Here is a 19723-nt window from a genome sequence, read left to right on the forward strand (position 1 = left end):
AAAGTGTGACAGTGAATAAAAACAGGCTGCTGTGCTGAACGGGGGGTGAGGTCAGCACTTGCAGGATAATAATCGATGGGCGCACGTTCTCACATGCACGCACACACACACACACACACACACACCCACAGAAGCGGGAAAAACACAGAAAGCAACAGTAACCAGGTGCCTCGACGACCCTCCAAGACAGACGTGACGTGAACGGCTTCAAGCAGGGCCGTGAACGCACCCACCACACTGCCCCCTGCAGGCAGAGGCACGCCACGCTCCGACGAGCCCACCTGGAGCCTCCTCACTTCTGGCGCTGGATTTGGCAGCTTCTCACCGCTCGCGGAACATTTTTCACCTTTCTTCTTTAAAGGTGCGTTTGGTGCGAGGCAGGAGTGTCAGCGCGGTGCACTGGGCTGCTTTTCAGCTTTAACGATGATGATCAGATAAAGGAGACTTTGATCGGCGCAGATGTGTGATCACCAGCGAGAGACGTGTCATGCAAGCTGCCAAATCCTTCCTCCAGGATGCGGCTTTAGTCTAGTATAGTGTATGCGTCAAGTTGTTTTATCTGATTTTTTTTTTTTTCTTTTACATGGAGGAGTCGGACTGGAGGATCCTGAGTGAAAGTGAAGTATTGAGGTCTAAGAGAAAAAAGTTGGACAGCAAGTACACATTTTTAAAAAATAAAACAAACAAGCAAAGTTGAGGTGTGTGCAGAGTGAATATTATCAGCTGGCGCAAAACTCCAGCTTTGGCTTGTATTCTAAATACACCCCATCCTCCACTGACCTCACTCTATCATTCAACAACCTGAGAGCAGAGCAGTCCTCAAATGTGCCCTCCTCATCCTCAAAACCTTTAAGCTTCTCTTTTTTCAATCATGAATGATATTAATGGCAGCTCTTTCCAAATGGGGAACACGCAATAATCAGTAACGCAGCGACAATCATGTTCATCTGGGCCTTCGAAGACAAATTGAGCCATTAGCCTTTTTTTTTTTTTTTTTACATAAAAATACAACAGGACCACAACAGGAAGTACCACGATAGTAATAGAATTTTGGCCATTAATAACTAGTAAAAAAAAAAAAGAAGAAGAAGAAGAAGAAGAAAAAAAGAAAAAGCTGCTTGCTGTGTCCCTAATTTTCCAAAAATGTGAGCCAAATCTGCCCCTTGTGATGTCACAAAGGCCATTTGTATCTCCCCAGGTTGGAGACAACACCATCAGAGAGGTGCTGTCTCTGCCCCTGTTGTAGTCATCTTCCAAATATGTGCAAGGTCCAGGAAAGCATTCATTTTAACAGTCAGCTGAAAACACAGTAGATTTTTTTTAGCATAACTAGAGATCCAAGGCTGCACCAGTGGAGTCCAGCAGGTAAGATAAACATCAGAAAATGTGAACAATGTGGGACCTTTAAGGTCAGACCAGATAGAGCAGCTGGCATTTCTTCAATTTTAGAACTTCAGCTGAAGCTCCATAACTGCCTTAAAAGAAGGTAACCTTCCAACTGAGTGAGAGATTTCCCCTGTTGATTCCACTTCATACTCTTTGCTGTCAGACAGGCCCGTTATGAAGCCAGTGGAACCAACAGGAAGACAAAAAATGCTGAATGGGGCAGAGCTCTGGCTCAGTCCAGCCTGATAGAGTATTGATCCAGAGACACAGAGCCACAGCGGCAGTGGCATCTCCAGATTAAATCTCTCTTTCTCTCTCTCTCCCTATCTCTTGCTCTCTCTCTCTCTCTCTCCCAATATCCTGAAGGAGTGGGTTATGTAGGGCATCAGTCTGACTTTATAACAATTAAAAGTATTTTAGCTTTAAATTAGGAGTTTTTTCTCTTACATAGGTTAAAATGTAATCAGCATCTATATCTTCCCTTAAGGTAAGATGTATGTGCTGCCCAGAATCTCCTCTGACCTTGTGCACAGACCAAAGGCACACACTGTGCTAATTATAGCTCTAAAAGACATATTGTCCCCCCTCCTTCAGGCCACATTGGCACAAACAACCTCCAGACCAGAGAAGAGCAGAGCAGCTCTGTTCTTTCAGGCAGTGTGAGATTGATTTGTACGGAAGCGTGGTTCAGCTTGGTTACACCCCCCACATATTTACCTTCAGCTATGACAGGGGCACAGGTGGTTGCTTCAAGGCCTCAGAATGTACTTTTATCAAAATGTATTCAAGCTCTGGCATTTTATTTTATTATTTTTTTTTTTATTTTAAATTGGTTTCTTGGTGTTCAGCTTGCTCATTTGGAGCCTCCACACAACAACATAAAACGGCACAAAGCGAAGAGCGTTGGGATGGAATGGACTGATACTGCTGCAGTTTGCAGTAAATCGCTTGCAGGGGGCAAGTGATGCGCAAACAGGCAGCGCCGCCTTTCCCAGCGTGACTCCCGTCCCATATGTCTGACCTTCTGCCACTCCCCTTCCTTCCTGTGTAGGTTGATTTAGAGAAACAAAATGCGGTTGATGCGCGGCCATGTGTCCACACTCTTTTTTTCTTTTTATCTAATCCTACAGCCCGTCGCATTTCCTGTACTGTTGGCCAAAGCGGAGGCCAAAGAGGACTGTAGAGTTGTCAAGGTGAGAGGGAAACATGGGAACATTTAGGACAGCTAGCAAGCTAGTTTGTGTCACACAAAAAACTCCATAAACCTGATAGCCTTATAGTTTAAATGTTCTAAAGGCACTTCTTTGTGTTTGTCAAAGCAGTGCTATATTGTTTCCATCGCACAATCTAACAGGTATTGGATTTGTTGCCTCTGTTTCCTCTGAGTTTTTCATTTTCAGCACAAAGCTGCTGAAAATGAAAAACAAACGTTTCCTGGTGCAGCTGTTTGACACTAAATGCATTTAACCGGCGCAATAATACTTCTGTGAAGTTGCACGTAGAGCGTCGGTGATGCAACAATAGCGTAATGTCATACAATCCTACGCAATTGCCTCCCCTGCTGGAAAGTGTAACCCAGATTCAAGCCAGGAACTTCACATTTCATCCTGGAGCTAGAGAGCCGCGACGGTGCGAGCGACGGTGCTCCGCTCGGCACTGCAGGTTCCTCTCCCTGGGGTTCAGCCTGCATGGATTCCAGCGGCTTTCTCACTATTCAGCTGGGAGCACAAAAGGAAGCAGAGAGGTGGCGGAACAGAGCCAGGTAGACACGTGTCAGTGAGATGTTGAGGACGCCTGCAGAAGCAGATGACAGGAGTCGCACCGGCGGAAGGTGTGATGATAGGAGGCAGCGTGTAAACAGCAGGGCCCGGTCTGCAGCAGAGCAGCAGGTAGGCAAACTAGGGGAGGGTGAGGGAGCTGGTGGGTGGCGGGGTATCACACCTCATTCACAAACCTGTGCTCTCAGCGAACAGAAGAATTCTGGCAAAGGAATCTAATTATGGAGGAAGGACAGGTTTGAACAGTTGGTCTCTGCAGGACCTGAAAACTGCTGCTGCTGCTGCTGCTGCTGCTGCTGCAGCTGCTGCTGCTGCTGCTGCTAAATCCACACCCGCACAGGTCAGACAGCGTGTACTATTCTCTCAGAGCGCATGCACGTCCACATCCTACTTTTACAACAAAAGCAGGAGCAAAAAAAAGACAGCCCTCGTAAGAATAATCCCCCCAGACAGATGGATCATAAAATGTGGAAAGCTTTATTGTGATGAAGTTCTGGTTGACGCACAAACTCACAACCCTTTTTTACCGAGGCAATGAAAAAGCATGATGCTAAATCACACACATTTATTTCTGGTGCCCTTCCAACTGGTGTGTCATCCAAATGAGGAGGTGAGTTAGTGAGTCAGTGGGATGCAGCCGGTCACCAGGACCTCACTGTGGTTGTTGCTGGCCTGACTAGAAACCAGTGAAGGACGAGTCTCTGAGCCAAACAGCAAAACAAACCCTACAGTTATTCTCCTCTCCAGAATTTTCCTCAACTCTTGCTCTTTCAGCTGATGGATTTGTGCACAACTTGCTTTCTTTTTTCTGCCCTCAACAAAGGTGGATGCATCTATCCTTCTCTCCTCGCCCTTATCTTCTCTGCTTCACTTCTCTCGTCTCGTCCTGTCCTGTCTCCACTTTTTCCGAGCCTCTTACTGCTCTGTTCTCTGAACTAAATCATGGAATTGATCAGCTGGTCTCTCAATGCAATTGACAAGATTATTTCTACGAGACACGCGGGTTCGGAGAGAACCTGTCTTCCCCGACGGAACGTTCGCTGCGAGCTACGTGATGGAAGGCTGGGAGAGGTGGCGGGTCGCATCTCGCGTTTCTGTCCAGGATATTTAGGGTGTTTACCTATTCAGAACCATTATAACAGGCCAGCTGATGATTGGATTATGCTTTGTTCTGGTCTATCAACAAATTTGGAAGATGATGGCAGCAGTCCAAGGTCCCCAAAGGCTGCCCATCATGATTTTTGAGGTGGGCAAAGCCGTTGGTGCTTAGACTCTAGCGATTTCGGAACTGAAACACGATGTGGATGTCATCTCGGAGAAGCTTTGTTTTGGAGACCAGAATGGACGAATATGGTAGTGGAAGTCTATCGGAATGCGACTATTCGCCCTAACCCAAACAATCCTAATCTGTAATTCGCCCCCCTCCGCATCGGCCTCGGCCAAGGTCGCTGCTGGAGCTACTCCTTCAGGAGATCCCTACAGTTAGACGCTCTGAACTTCCTCCCTTCCTCCCCCTCACAGACGCCTGCGGATTGTTGACTTTGTCTGGGGCACAATGACGGACGTCTCCACAGCAACCGCTGTGTTATCGCCATGACATCCTGCGGAACGAGGCACCGAGATTGTGGCGTCGAGCGAAGGGACTCTGCGGGCCTACCAATACCAACACCCACGCATCCACTGACACTTACCTGCAATGTACACCAGAAGTGTCTGCGGTGCGTGCGCAGAGCGTTCGCTGCTCTAAAGTCAGTGTGCAAGTTCACACCAGGCGTAGCCCGGGCACGTTTCAGAGGCGTCGCAGGAGCGTCAAAACGCGCCGCCCTGGTAAAGAACGCCGTCGTCCATTTTTTGACGCTTCACGCGTAGCAACAGCGTCAAGCGCAGCAGGTTGAATCATTCAGGCAGGAAGTATAGTATAGTACCATGTCATTCCATTCCTCATTCCATACATACGCGGCTCAGGGCTGTAGGCGGCGATATAATTACATAGTTGGTTTGCAAAGCTCCAAGCACCACTTGTTTACGTCTTTCACCAACGTTCAGGTGTTGCTCACCGTCTTCGAGAGCCAGGATTGCAAATCCCGGGACTGACTGAAAACACTTTCACATTTGTAGTCAGGATGTATGGAAGAAATTTCAGAACTGAACTTCTGGCAGTCCAGCGTCAGCGTCCCCTGGCTGCAGCTTGAGGCTTCCGAGCTCCTGGCGAAGGCTTTTGGTCACATCCACCGCAGGCTGCGCCCACAGCTGCTGCAGCCTGTTATTGAGTCTTGTGGTTTTGTATTTCTAAACACACTGACGGCAGCCTGCCGAGACCGTTGCCTCCAGAGATATATTGATTTGACGCTCCGGTTTTTAACCTTTAATGATTAAGGGACGCTTGAAGTCACACGCTCCTGAGAAATGCTTTCCTTAGATTTGAGGCACCAAGCAGCACGGTGAAACTCACTCATGGCTGAGTTGCTCCAAAAGTGTAGGTCTTTCAGATAGGCAGGGAGTATGATTTCCCTTCAATGTTCAAATTTCCAAAGATCACATCCCAAACATCTGGGCAACCACTGCCCACAAAATTTGGCATCAGTAGCGAATCTAAGAAACTCTGAAATAGTGGCTGTAACTACAAAGATGCTTCTGACGTCCAGTATTTCAGTTCACAGATTAGACGCAAAAACATTCAAAGCCAAGTAGAATAGCTTGAGGTGTGAATATCAGTTCCGGTACAGTGAGAACATGTTTTTATTTTTTTATTAATTATCCGTGCAAAACTTGACTCACATGAGAACGAGGTTCAAAGGATGAGCTGCAAAAAAACTATTTTGAGAAATCCTGACTTCAAGCAGTTCAAGGCTAACGAATACAAAGTGCTCCGACATCACAGCAACACGCACAATTAATGGCTCTTTTAGCCTCCGAGTGGTGCGGAAGAGAAGGCAACAGATCAGTCTTTAACCCTCTTTTACAGCACTTTTACAAAGGAGAGCCTGGAGCTGCCCAACAATCAGACGGATGCAGAATTAATGAGGAGAACCCAAAAGTGACAATCCCCTCTCCGTCTCCTACTGTCAGGCCTCACCATCACTCCGGGGACCAAGAAACTCGACTCAGTGAGGTAATGACAGCAGCGGTGAGGGTGGTCGTTCATTGCGAGATGAGTTTCTAATGGGAGCATTGCAACCTCGCTGAAACCAGGCAAAGCATCGAGCGGCGAAATGCAGGCCTTTTCTTGCTCCCACTAAAGTGTTAGTAGGTCAGTAAGCTTCAGCATTAACAGCCACTAACACACAGAGTTTGTTCCCCTGCGAGAGTCGCAGCTGAAGTGACACAAATTATCTTCCCTTAAAGTGACAGAGAGGAAGGCCCGCGGGCCACCCCGGCCACACACACAGCCACCAAGAGGCGGAACCGTTTATGCAGTGATCGTTCAACTTTTAACGCAGATCGACGACCCGTTCGGATCCACGCAGGCGCCGTGCTCGCCGATGATGTCATTTTGAGCCAAAATCTTTGGGAGTTTGTGAACAGCATGCTTTTAGTCCACAGACCATCCATCATCCATCCATCTGTTTCATCTGCACACTCCAGAACACAGAGGCTGGGGCTTTCACCACAGTTCAAGTCACTAGTTCAACCATGTGCAGTCACCCTGACACTGAGTCACCAGTCAGACTGATGTGCTTGTCCTGGGACTGTGGGAGGAAGCCTGGGGACACACACACAGGGAGAGCAATGCAAAACTCCACACCTCTCACACTTTATTCAATTTATGAGATATTAAGGTTTTGGAATAACACACCAAAAAAAAACCTCAAGAGACGTGTGGGTGGTATGTGAACTAGTTAATGCAAATTACAAATCATCTTCTGTTTGTCTGGAGTATGAATTAGGCCTGGGTTCATGAATAAACTCTACAAAGAGCCACTCCGTGTCGCAGGCGACTAAATTGCATTAGGAGAGCCTATAGCCAGTCGCTGTGTGTGGAGATGTGAGCCACACTGGATTATTTTGTCTGTCTACTAACCAGGGGACTGTAATGGGACTTGGAAGATAAGCCTTTTAGCCTGCAGAATGAGCCACATCTCTACCGTTTCATCATTCACACACACACACACACACACACACACACACACACACACACACACACACACACACCCTTCCTTGTCCTCCTCCTCCTCTTCCTCCCTTTTTTTCTTGCAAAGACCTGCCTCCAATAACAAGCAAAGGATTTTTTTTTCATATATTTATTTATTTTCAAAAAGACCCTCCCTGGCTGGGAGACTAAGGCCTTCATAAATCGCTGTGACAAGCCCATAAGAGCAATTTCTCCCTGCAGAAACAAAAAAAACTGCATAACTGTAATACTGCCTGAGGTCGAATTTCTTGTTAGAGAAAATTTGCCCGAAGCAGCGGGACCGAGTAATTAAGACAAGTCAGTGAAAAGTCAGATTTGGGTCCCAGCCGCCGCCCTCCCCGCCCCGCACACACACACGCACACACACATGCACTCACACACACTTCTTGTGCAAGACGGGATTCAGTTCCTTGTTTGTTGTTGTGTTTTTTCAAGCTTTCTGCTTTTCCTGAGTGTGTGTTGCTCCTTCACAGCATTTTCACACAGGAGGAGCGAAGGCAGCGGACAGCCTTCCTGCAGCCGCCCACTGATGAAAACAGATTACTTAGACCTTGAGTAAAAGTGTCCCGCTCACCACCAAATCAGGCCTGGGGAGATGTCAGCAAAGTCGACCAACAAGGTGCCTGAGCACATAACGGCCCTGTTGCTGCTGCTGCTGCTGCTGCTGCTGCTGCTGCGGATGCATTAGATGACATAAGTCACACCCTGATGCCCTGTGGGTCAGAGGGGAGAAGCTGAGCTCTGGACTGTTTGCAAGAACGAGCGGAATATGCCTGACTTGTAAAACCTCAGCAATCAATTATTAACGGTGCAACCCGGGCCGCCACTCGCTCCTGTCAAAACACACCGAGCCCTCGCTTCCTATACACAACACAGGGATATACATCTGCATCTGCTGCATAATGTATAAGCGTGGGGGAAAAAATACACAGCACCTAAGCGAGGTAAAAAAAAAAAGAAGAATGTGACACTGCAGCCTGGCTCTAAACCTGCACGCCAACGTGAGATGTGTGTAAAATGCATCAGGAAAAAGCTTAAAAGCTTCAGTCTGAATCGTTTGCGGCCAGTCAGAACATGACCGAACTAATCAACACCTTCAGAAGGTAAAGAGGCGGAGCTACACTCAGGTTTTAGTGTGTGACAACAACAGACAGCTTCTGTAAAACTTGCATATGGTGGCTGCAGTGTGGGCAGTTCCATGAGGGTGTTTCCTCTTAAAAGAAGAGTGTGAATGCAAAGTGAAAGTGGCAGAGGGAGGTTCGGACCAATCACATTCCAGGATTGCCAGGAGGGCATGTGAGGTAGAAATCTTCCATCTGGCATGTCAGGTTTCTTCTGCTCCTTATTTCAGTTTCTGCAGTGCAAATGTAGCGCTCCGATGGCTGCCTTAAAAATAAAACACACACACACACACACACACACACACACACACACACACACACACACTACACTTACTGCGCATCTCATGTAGCATTTAGGTCGGGCCCGGCTTAAACCAGCGGAAGAGAAAGGGAGTGATTCATCAGCTTCTTTCATTTTTCTGAAGCTCTAATGAGCCGGGGAATATGACAGCAGCTCTGTTCCACATTTGCTGATGACCAAAGAGCAACGAGAATGCATGAGTTGCATCCACCAATTCCTCCTTGCCGATGATCTTGAGTTTTCATTGCAATGTAGTGGAACAGTGCGAGACTGACCTCAGTGCACATCATTTCGCAAATGGTTGCATGTTTTGAGCAATTTACTTGTAAAACCCATATTTTGCAGCCTTTAGCTGCAGTACCAGTGGTGTGCGGTAGTGGTTGGTCAGTGGCTCTTTAGAGATTTTGTGATTTATCAGCAAAAAAACATATTTTGTGATCCTGCCAATCTGCATCCAAACTGATCTGGTTTGATGTTAAAGTCTGACAGAGAGACCTTGACCTGAACCTTTGCACTTTTCTTTATTTTGTGGTCACTCTCTGCCTGGATCTGCCACACTGGTAAACACATGATAACATGCAGATCAGGCAGCGAAACACACCCTCACCTTTGACCTTTCTGCAGTGAATGGCAGAGTGGATTTTTAAATGAGCCATCTCAGCCTGCATCAGATCTGCATTTTAACCTTAACACTGAGGGGGGAAAGAACCTGGGAAATCAATGTCACTGCAGCACCCCTGCCATCACTCTCGTCACCCCGGCCTCACATAAACAGCCCCAGGGTCGCCAGGACATGGACTGCACCATGTCACCTCCTCTTTCTCTGCTCTTGTGTTGGCCTTTGTCTAATTTTGAGCCCTGTCACAAGACATTCTGTCATCAACATTCTGCGGCCAAAACAAGCAATGTTAAACTGTTGCGTTGAACACAAAACTGCTTAACCATCGTGTGTGTGTTGCCTAAGAAAGGGAGAGAATAGAGATGAGGACATGTTGCATTAAACGGACAATCCAGTGTGTGTGTGTGTGTGTGTGTGTGTGTGTGTGTGTGTAAGAGAGAGAGAGAGCGCGCCCCCTTGGCAGTGCATTTAAAAGTTATCTATCTGTAGGCAGAGCTTAGCTACTGAGCTTTGATCACGACCAGCCTCCCGGAAGCTCATGAGTTCAGGCCAGCAACTGCTTCCTTTGACTCTGCCTCTTTTTCACTTCCCAGTTTCAAGAAAACTTTGGGCGGCACAGCGCAACACCTTTGCCGTCACCAGCCAGGACAGATTTTGGACAAGTAATAAATTCTCCTAATACAGCCAATGAGTTCTAAATTAAAAGAGGCTTGGATGGCCTCTCCTGAAATCAGGTTCCCCATTTCTCTCCTCCTCTGAGGGACTGCAGGAATCTATTAAAAAGCTCCACATTACCCTGTGATTAATTTTTTTTAATTTTTTTTTAAAGGACAAAAGAGGTTATTTAATTTCAAATTTCACAGCCAAAGTCCTGCTAAAGCATTTTGGATAGTTTTTGCAAATTGGATTTTTTTTTTATATTTATTATTTAAAAAGTCTAATCATAAAGCTCTAAATCTGTGGAATTGCAGTGCAAAGCCATTCAGGTGAACATTATTCACATGTATGTTAGAAAGAGACAAACATTGAACAGCGCTAAAACCTGCCTGCAGGAGGGGGAATTGCCACACATTTCTACAGTCTGCTGCACCCGGATGGTTGATTGTATCAGGATCTGTTGAATTCAGTGAGAAAATAGTGCATTTCATTGCGCAGAGAGGGCGAAAGTCAGCAGTCTGGACATTTTAGACGCCTGATTAGCTTGTGTAAAAGACTAAAACTCTCACAACAATGCCTTTGCGATCACTGTTCACCAGTAGCGTGCCAATTGACACAATCAAATTACTGTTCAGGTGCTGAATTTGGCATTTGCGTCGATAATGGGTCCTCGAGTCAATTCTCAACGGGGGACAAAAAGCTAATTTGACTTTAATCCTCCAACAACAGCTGTTGAGTATAACTTGAGAGAAGCTACATAACCTCCTCCACATGGCTGGGAAGCACAATGCCCGCACAGGGACAGGGATGGTGGGGCTTGCTCCAGTTTGGGAAGTTTAATCAGTTTTTTCCATGAAATTACAAAAGAGGTCGGCGTCACACAAAGACATTTAAGACAATTAATGGAGTCGCTGTTATAATGCTGTTGTCTCTTGTTTACAGGGTGCTGATGTTATTTCAGGTGAAGGGACACTGAAAATGATTCGATGGTAGCAGATCCAGCATAGTGGAAGCTTGGTGAAATTCTTCTGAGCTACCTCCATCTGAATTCTGATTTTTTTTTTCTACTTCTTTGAAATGTCCTCTACCTCCGCAGGCATTAAAGCAGAGCTTTTCCTGGTTGTTGTGGTCGTTTGATAAAGCAACATGCAGATAGTTCTTGTTAATAATTCACACTACAGAACCCACTGTCTGTGAAACAAAGTGGGTCGTGCTGCACTGTTGCCAGATTGCCACGGTAATGTGCCGTAGGGACTTTTGCGGCCAAACTGTTGAGCCACCAGCCACAGCTCGAGGCAAGAAGGTCCACTGAGTTCCTTCAGGGTTGGAGGGCCGGGTCAGGTACACAAGGCGTGCAAACCCTCAAACACCCAACGTGTGGACACCCACCTTTCATCAAGTAGCTTTTGATTCCTGCAGGGGAAGCCAATGAAGGGGAGGCGCCTGAAGACGTATTCAAGCCCAACATTAAAATCAGAAGCTGAACTGAATGCCTTTTAAAACTAAATACGCAGGGGCCACGCATCATTTCTTAAAATGAATTGAATTGAATTGAATTGAAAGCCTTTCTTGTAAATTGTACTTTCAGAGAAATGAAATTCAGAGTGCAACTCCTTAAGTGTAAAAAATAAAAATAAAAAGAACACAGCAAAATACAACAATTGGAAGTACAACAGATCAATGTGCAGGATTTAAAGTGCAGAGTATCCAGGTGCTCATGTGCAAAAGGTCTGGCAGGTTAGCGTTTATTTAATGCAGTTATGGCATGTGGAAAAATGTTGTTTGTGAGACTGGAGGTTCTGGATTTGATGGAGCAATGGCAGGCGCTATGCTGCAGAGGTTTTGAGGAGCACCATGGAGGAGACACGCAGGCAGGTGGAGCGATCCGCACACAGACCTCTAACCAGGTGGCAGCTGTGGCAAAGTAATGAGTCACTGGCGTGCTGGACACCAGCGCCACTGCTGCTCCCCTGAGTGAAGGCTGCGCTCGCAGCTCGTCGGGCAACACTGAATCATCAACAAAGGGGGAGATGGGACGGCCGGCCACTCTGCTGGCACTCGGGAGTTTGCGGCTGTGTGCAGGCCGTGTGCACCGAAGACTCACACAGGAACAGAACGACGCTATGAAACGAGGCTCTCTCAGCCAATCCCCGAGTGACGTTTTCACAAGTTGCAAAGGGGCCAGCGTACTCACGACGCGTGCCAACACGTCCTGGCTCGCGGGTCCGTTTTTTTTCTTTCTTTCTTTCTTTTTAATCCAGACAGTGATTGGGGATGAAAGGTGCTGTTCGCCTGCAGCCCTGGAGGCCTGGAGTCACGGGGCAACATGTAAGCAGCACATTTTCTATTTTTTCCCATTTCAGAGGTAACTCTCACTGCTTCTGCTACCTGTGTCCATCAACATGGTCAATTGGAAATTATCACAAAATTCACTATGCTGCGTGGACGTAGTGGAATGTGGAATGTGAAAAGCCCATCCTTTGCTTCAGTTACAGGGTTTTTTATTTTTAGACAGTCATTAAAGGTTCACTCAAGGTTAAAGTCTCCGCCACAGAGAATACAGACTGAGGCACATACTGTTGGTTTAGCTACAAAAAAGTGTTTCAGTGATTCACTAAATAAACTTAAACAGCATTTTTAATGACATGAGACACTTTCTGCTGCCTGTCCCGGGAGAAACATCAGTAGGATGTTTTTTTTAAGCATGCATTTTTGGAATTTGTTTTGAAAAAATGCCCTTTTATGTGTTGGGAATAATAAACTGAAGTGGACTGGCTTCTAAAGATGTGAGCAGTGAGTGCGGGGGGAGGGGGGTGGCAACTGATGTTTTTACAGCCAATGTTAATCCCTCCCTCCTTCTTTGGCTCATCCTCTCAGTCTCGCAGCATCTTTGCTCGCCGCCACGCAGTAATCTGAGATAATAGCTCAATTGCAGACTTCTTAATGATCACTTTGGGCGAGCTGGCTTTGAGGCACAGACGCAGGCCAGCGGGCCAGTGGAGTCGACCTCGGCGAGGCAGAGGGGCACAAACACAGTTTAGCACGCACACACAAACATGTGGATGAGGGTGGTTGGGGGGGTGCGTGGAGGGGGTACTGGCTGTGTCACGGCTAATGGCCTCTGAGACTTTCAGATGCCTGATGCCAGCTGATGAACCATGTGCACAACAACTGAGTGCATTCAGGGGGAAAAGCCTCTTGGCATTGCCGTCTTTAAACCTTATTTGTCTTCAAACAAAAAAGCTATTCCACACGGCTGGGAATCTTTAGATCTTTTGTTTTGAAGCTCGTTCTGTCTGGCAAAATTTGCAAAAAGCAGAATCATAAATGTGTCCAAATTTTGGCAAGTGCACTGATGGTCATCTTATCCTATCAGAGACATGTTGTCAACAACTCAGTAGGTCTCAAGGCTGCTTGGAAGATTACGAGCTCTATCTTCAGTAGAAATGTGTTTTTCTAATAAAAGTCCTCAGTTCCACAGACATTCAGAGATAAGCAACGAGGGATAAAGTGCACAAATAAGATAGTGACAAACAAACAAACTCTGATAATTCACAAGTTTTTCCACCAAAAGATTCACATCATCCAGTCGATTTCCAATTGGTACAGTAATTAGGACTCTTATCAAGATTGGGTGATGTGCGAGCGACTGAGTCAACCAGTGTAAATTGACCACGGAGCCAGTGGAAAACACGCCCGACTGCACGGAGAGATAAAGGCGTAATCCTTTCCACGCTGTGTTCGCTTGTCAACAGCCGTGGAGATTACGCAGTGAGTTTGATAGAAACACAAACAACCTCACCAAACTGGCGCCGCAGGTCAGGGACATTTCTTCCTCCACTTTCTGTCACTTCAGCTGCACACGTTTTTTTCCCTCTTCTTTTCATCCCACATCATCAACAACCCTTCACTCCCCCGCTGTCAAGCACACATCCCTTCACATTACACCGGCAAGCGCAGGGCTGTCGGGGAGAAAGATGGAAGGCTTCGAATGTAATGAGTCAAAAAAAAAACATCTATTTTAAAAATAAAACATCTCTGACACACAAAAAAACCCATCCAAACTCTTATTGTCCTATAGTGTATCGCATTCACCACAGACGTCTGCACAGATTGTAACTCAGGCACAGCATCACTTCTACAATTTATACTTGTCCACTAAGCCCCTTTAATAAAAGAAAAATCTGAAAAAATTAAAAGAAAGAACAAACAATGAGAAAACAAATAATGTGAACATGGCAGTAAAGGAAAAAGTGAAGAAAAGGAACGAGAGAAGAAAAGGAACAGAGGAATGGTGACTAAAGGAGTTGTGAAGAGGAGAAAGTAGTAAACAACTCAAAGAAAAGGTCATTAAAAGGTATTTAGGTCGGTTGCAGGATTTGCATCTGGTTTTGTCGGCACAATTTTGATAGCGGCTCTGCAACAGGGGGAGGATGCCTCTAGTGGGCAGAAAAAATGAATTAACCGCCACTACACGAGGCACGGATGATGTTTCAAAAGTTGAGCCGGCCTCTGAAGAAGCTGCGTGGATTTATGAGGCAAAAGAACACAAAGCGAGGAGGGTGAGAGTTTGTTGCTGACTCGGCACGGCGGAGGCAAAACAAAAGAAGTCTTTGAGGACCTGCAGCGGCAACAGTAAGCGCCTCCGTGCAGGTTCACATGTTAAATTCATAGGCGTGGATGAAACAGATCGTATCGGACGCGGCGGCGGGGAGACGGCGAGGCGGACACGCTGAACTCCAAAGGCGGATGGATGGAAGCGGGAGCGATCCAGCGCTTTAATCAGGATAAGGATTAAACGGCAGCAGTTTCATGTCAAGAGTTGGAACAAATCTGACTCTCTAGATTCAAAGCAGAACTCCTTTGTTGCTCACATCGCCGTCGACTCCCGATGAGGCAGGAGGCCTCAGATCTCAGCTAAAAGTGAGATGCACGCAGGTAACAGACAGAAAGCGCTCCAGTCTGCTCGATGCAGAGTCCACTTTTGCATTAATTCTTCATGCAGCAATAAGCAGAATTTTACGTGCGCATTTAATGCGTGGCCGTGTTCGGACCACACTTGTGTCCACGCATACTCATGGGCGCATTTATGCATGTATGACTATATGGGAGTGGGGGGGTTGCAGCGGGTGCGCGGTCCACAGGGAGCGCAGTCAGGGAGGTGGGGGATGGTTGGAGAGAGCGCAGTCTGGGTGAGGGCGGATGGGGGAGGGGCTCGTGGGGAGTGTGGAAGGGGATGGAGGATGCACAGAGGGCAATAACAGCGCTGTTACAAAGGCGCTTACACCTGTTTTTCGAGGTGCGGTGACCAGCACCAGAGGGGTTTAGAAGCAACGCAGTGTGACGCCAGCATCACAAACAAGCAGCTGAGCTGCTGGTTACACAGCGTGTGGCTCGCCACGTTTCATAACCACGCTCTGCTGGACGCTTTGAGTTCAGCTTCTGCATTGTGTTGCTGAGAGAGGTGCGAAGGGCCAACCTGCACCTGCGCTTCCTCACAATAACAACTCACTTCCGATTTGGCTTGCAAGTTAAACCATGCAGTCCTTTCCCTCTGTGACATCACAAAGGGCACTGATGCCACTATCGGCCGTGGGGAAGCTGCTGGTCGCCTTGTTTTGTACCTTTTACAAACAGATGGAAGATCCATCAAAGCAGGACGTTACAAGCAGTTGCCTTATCTACTGTATTGCAAAGTTCCCCAGAGTGGGATTAATAAAGGCACTCTATTCTATTCAATTCTATTCTATTCTATTCTATTATTTTCTATTCTATCATATTATATCTAGTGGAAAAGGCTGCTCACTGGAGTCCATGATGAAACATAAACATCTAAATATAGGGCTGCTTTACATTTAATTTGAAAAGCCAGCTGCCTCATCGTTGAGAGAAAACTAGTAAACGTTTTTGTTTTTGTTTTTTTTTGCCATCAAGCTAAATTCTAACAGCCTTGTGCAGCGAAACACTGCACACACGGCGTCACACTCCCGTGCACAACACTCGCCTCCCCTCCGTGTCTTTTAGGTGCCCTGTCAGATGGAGACATTGACGTAGGGTGTACCAGGCCGACCCCTGGGAACGATTTTAATAGTAACACATTAATTAAATATTGTCAGCGTTGCCCAATGAGCCAGAGAAACTTTCCTCCGCACCCGAGCAGCAACAGCGACACAACCGGCGACGGCAGAGCCGAGGCAGCGACTGCCCACGCAGATGCAGCCAGACACACAAAGACAGAGCGAGCGGAGTGAAGGCCACGAGCAAATTGCAACGACGGCTACGGCTCGGCTGTTATTACAAATAAATGGTCAGCAGAATGGCGGTTAGTTTGCTTTCAGGATGAGTGTTTTTCCAGTCAGAGGCTAAATGGAGGTTGTGCCTGATGGAACATATGAAAATGGGGTGATAAAATCTCTCGAGCAATTTCTCCCTTTCATTCGTAAAGAGAGGTGGTGCAGGAATGAAGGATGATGCTCCTTATGATGTTCCCAAAACATTGTGGGATTTTGTGCGAGGCAGCGAAACTGGCTTTTTGGATGTCTGATGACGTCAATTCAAATTCATTTCATTCATCATTCAACGATTGTCCACAAGCATAAGCTTTTTTAAATGCGTATGAAAATGCCATAACTTCATCCTGTTTTTTACACATCTAACAATTTTTTCAGGGAAGCAATGGCCCTTTAATAGAAATGGCTCAAGGACAACAATGACACAACACAAAAAGCTGGAATGTGAGTCACTTCTGCTGGAATTTAAGTTGAGACGTTGTAAGAGAATGCCATCACAAGCATCTTGCCATAACTGAAGAGGCCGATGCACCTTTATCAAGACATGTGTAAAAAGTCCTGGCAGAGAGGTTAAAACAAACATTGTGTTGGTTTGGTCGGCCATTCATCTGCTCCAATATGAGATAAAGCTACACAATCGAACGCTGGCACAGAAGATGCCCAAAAACAAGCAAAAACCACCAACTACTTTTCTTTGAGCACAGTTTTAGTCACCTGTAAATCAGACTGGATGTGAAGAAATAGTTGAACATTTCTAAAAAAAAAAAAAAAAAAGGGGGGGGGGGGGGAGGACCCTGGTGTACAAGGCCAAAGATGCAGAGTCAGAATCACCAGCGGACTGCATAGAGCTGTGGTTGATAGTTGCGTACAACAGGTCTGCGTGTGTGGGAGTTTGGCGGTGAAAGTGGCAGACTCAGAGGCAAACAAAGAGAGAGGGAAAAAAAGCCCGTCGGGGGGGTGGGGGGGGGGTGAAATATATAGACCATGCATGTATGCATGTGTGGGGAGGTGCAGGAATTCCTCTCGAGCTACAATTAACCCAGACACAAAAGAAACACAGCAGCATGGCAAACACACAGAGCTGGGATTCATGCGCTGGCACAACTTCACTGGGCTTTTTTTTCTGCGTGCGCATTCCTCCAAAATATAGGCCACTGGCTCGCAGTCAGGAAGGAATCTGGGATTCTATTATTTCCGCACAGAGCAACACATCCAGCGGTACCTGCTGCCAGCCCTTGGTGCACCAGACTGGCGCACCGTGCCACTTGTCTCTCCGCTGGACAGTTTTTCATTTTGGAGATGATGGGAGGAATACATTTCCACCCAATCAAATCTCATTTTCAAGATAAAACAACCTGGTTTGCTGAGCATCCAGTGCCAAGCAAAGCACCTGCTCACATGCACACACACACACACACACACACACACACACACACACAAACCCAATCCCACCCTGGAACATGGGTTTATTTATAATCTCTAGAGGGTTTTAGTGTCTCCCTAGAAACATGGCACTTCAAAAAAAAAATCAATTAAATGGCAACACAAGAGCAAATCCAGCATGCAAAGAAATGATAAGACATTATAAGAGGACAGAGACCTGCGGGGAGATGCGGGTGATTTTCTGGTTCATAACTGTTACAGCTCATTAGCAGCTCTAATTCACATTCCAGTCAGGAACAGGCCGTTAAGTCAAGTTGTAATGGGTAGCTGCAGGCTGCAGGTATTGTATCTCACTAATAATCCCAATATTAATAAATACATTCTTTTTTTCCTTCTTTTTTTTTTTAATATCGTGACCTAAACAAGGCAGCCACTCGCACTGCTACACTGCACACTAGCCTGAATATTTTCTCCTCACTCTTCAGTGCAAAAACATGACCATGGTGGCACCAAGTGCTCTCACACCAACGCCACCTCGGGGGGTTTAAAGGGCACTTACGACAGTTTTCCTCGTCACTGTTGTCCGAGCAGTCGTCATCATCGTCGCACCTCCAGATGGTCGGTATGCACCTTTTGTTGTTGCACTGGAACTGTCCATCCTCGCACTCATCCGTGGCTGGTGGGAGCGAGGGATGAGGTGGTGGAGGGGGGGGGGGGGGGGTAAAAACATAAGGGGGGAGAGAGAGGTTGAGAGAGGGGTGATGAGCAAACAAACAGCCGAGCAGTTAGCGCATGTAGTTCAACTGTCATTTGCAAATGAATGCCTCATTGATATGCGGCATTCATTCGGGTCAACTGGCTTCGGGGCGCGTTCGCAGGCAGGAGCCTTCGTTGTTCCTCCTGCTTCTGCTCCACGCACGGTCTACTTCTAACCGAGAGGATTAAGGACGCAAAGTGTGCAGCGGGGTTGAGAAATTGGAGAGGGTTTGAGATCAGGCGGGCATCATCATCATCACCATCATCACCATCATCACCATCTCTAAGCTCCTACAACGTGGAGACAAAGCTTGAGTCCAGACTACTACACTAGCTCCGATGCAGTATGGATGCTCGCACGCTGGAGGCACATGACAGGAGCGCGGAGGGTTTCTGAAACACTTGGCCGCAAAAGCTTAATAAAACACCCAGATTGGTTGTTGTGATATTAGGATGAAACGCGTGATGCGTATTTATTAAATGTTCCTCCCCAGTCAGTCTCGCTGGTAGGCAGACTCACCTATACAACCCATTACGCACTCACTCGCATCGTACACACGTAAGCAAAGCGGTTCTTATTTTATCCCACTTAAAACACTGAGACAAAAAAAAAAAAAAAACATTTCCAGAACCGAACTGACCTTCCAAGAAATGAAACCTCTGGACTATCGATAGGAGGAGTAGCAGCGTCCGTATATCCGTCCACATTTCCGAGGGAGGTGATGGAGCTCATTCACATCCACAAAACAAAGCCCGGGAGCCGGCGCTGTCGTAGCGATGCTGCTGCTGCTGCCGCTGCCGCTTGATGCTGCTGCGCTGCCTCCGCCTCCTGCCGCTCCGCAGCGACCACGCCCACACACCCCGCCGCCGCCAGCCCGCCATTGGTTGGCCGCCGTGTGACGCCATCACATGGGCGGGTACGTGAGTAGAGCAAAATATTATAGAGTGGGCGAGAAAAATTGTAACGGAGTAGAATAATTATAGTGGGTTTTCATGTGGGATTGAGACTGTCAACGGGATTAATTCTGTATCTCTATCAAAGAATTAAGGCAAACTCGGTCTTTTTTTTTTTTTTTTTTTTACAGGCGAACTCAATGATTTTGAATTAGCTTTATGGCTAAATGAATACATCCAAGTGAATATATTAGGGGGAAAGAATGATAGCATAGCATATAGAAGGCTGCCAGATGAGTTGCCAGGGTATAAGATATTGGTTACGTTCAGTTTGTCTTTAAGGGCCAAACCTCCTCTTCATCCTCCTCCTCTCCTCCTTCTCCTCCTCCTCCTCATCATCATCATC

At 46.8% G+C, this 19723-nt stretch overlaps 1 protein-coding gene across 2 annotated transcripts in view; it reads right to left on the reverse strand.

Moving 5' to 3' along the window:
* Positions 1-19239, reverse strand: part of LOC142884844 (low-density lipoprotein receptor-related protein 8-like) — a 76135-nt gene extending 56896 nt beyond the window's left edge. For both annotated transcript variants that reach the window (XM_076020786.1, XM_076020785.1), the window contains exons 1-2: positions 19065-19239; positions 18227-18343 (exon numbers count right to left, since the gene is read on the reverse strand). In XM_076020786.1, the coding sequence (XP_075876901.1) occupies positions 18227-18343; positions 19065-19131 (184 nt within the window). In that variant the 5' untranslated portion in view covers positions 19132-19239. The remainder of the gene's footprint in view (positions 1-18226; positions 18344-19064) is intronic.
* Positions 19240-19723: the final 484 nt, after the last annotated feature.

Source organism: Nelusetta ayraudi, unplaced genomic scaffold (assembly GCF_046127955.1).
Source record: "Nelusetta ayraudi isolate G7.1 ecotype Tasmania unplaced genomic scaffold, CSIRO-AGI_Nayr_v1 ptg000011l, whole genome shotgun sequence".
Classification (NCBI taxonomy): domain Eukaryota; kingdom Metazoa; phylum Chordata; class Actinopteri; order Tetraodontiformes; family Monacanthidae; genus Nelusetta; species Nelusetta ayraudi.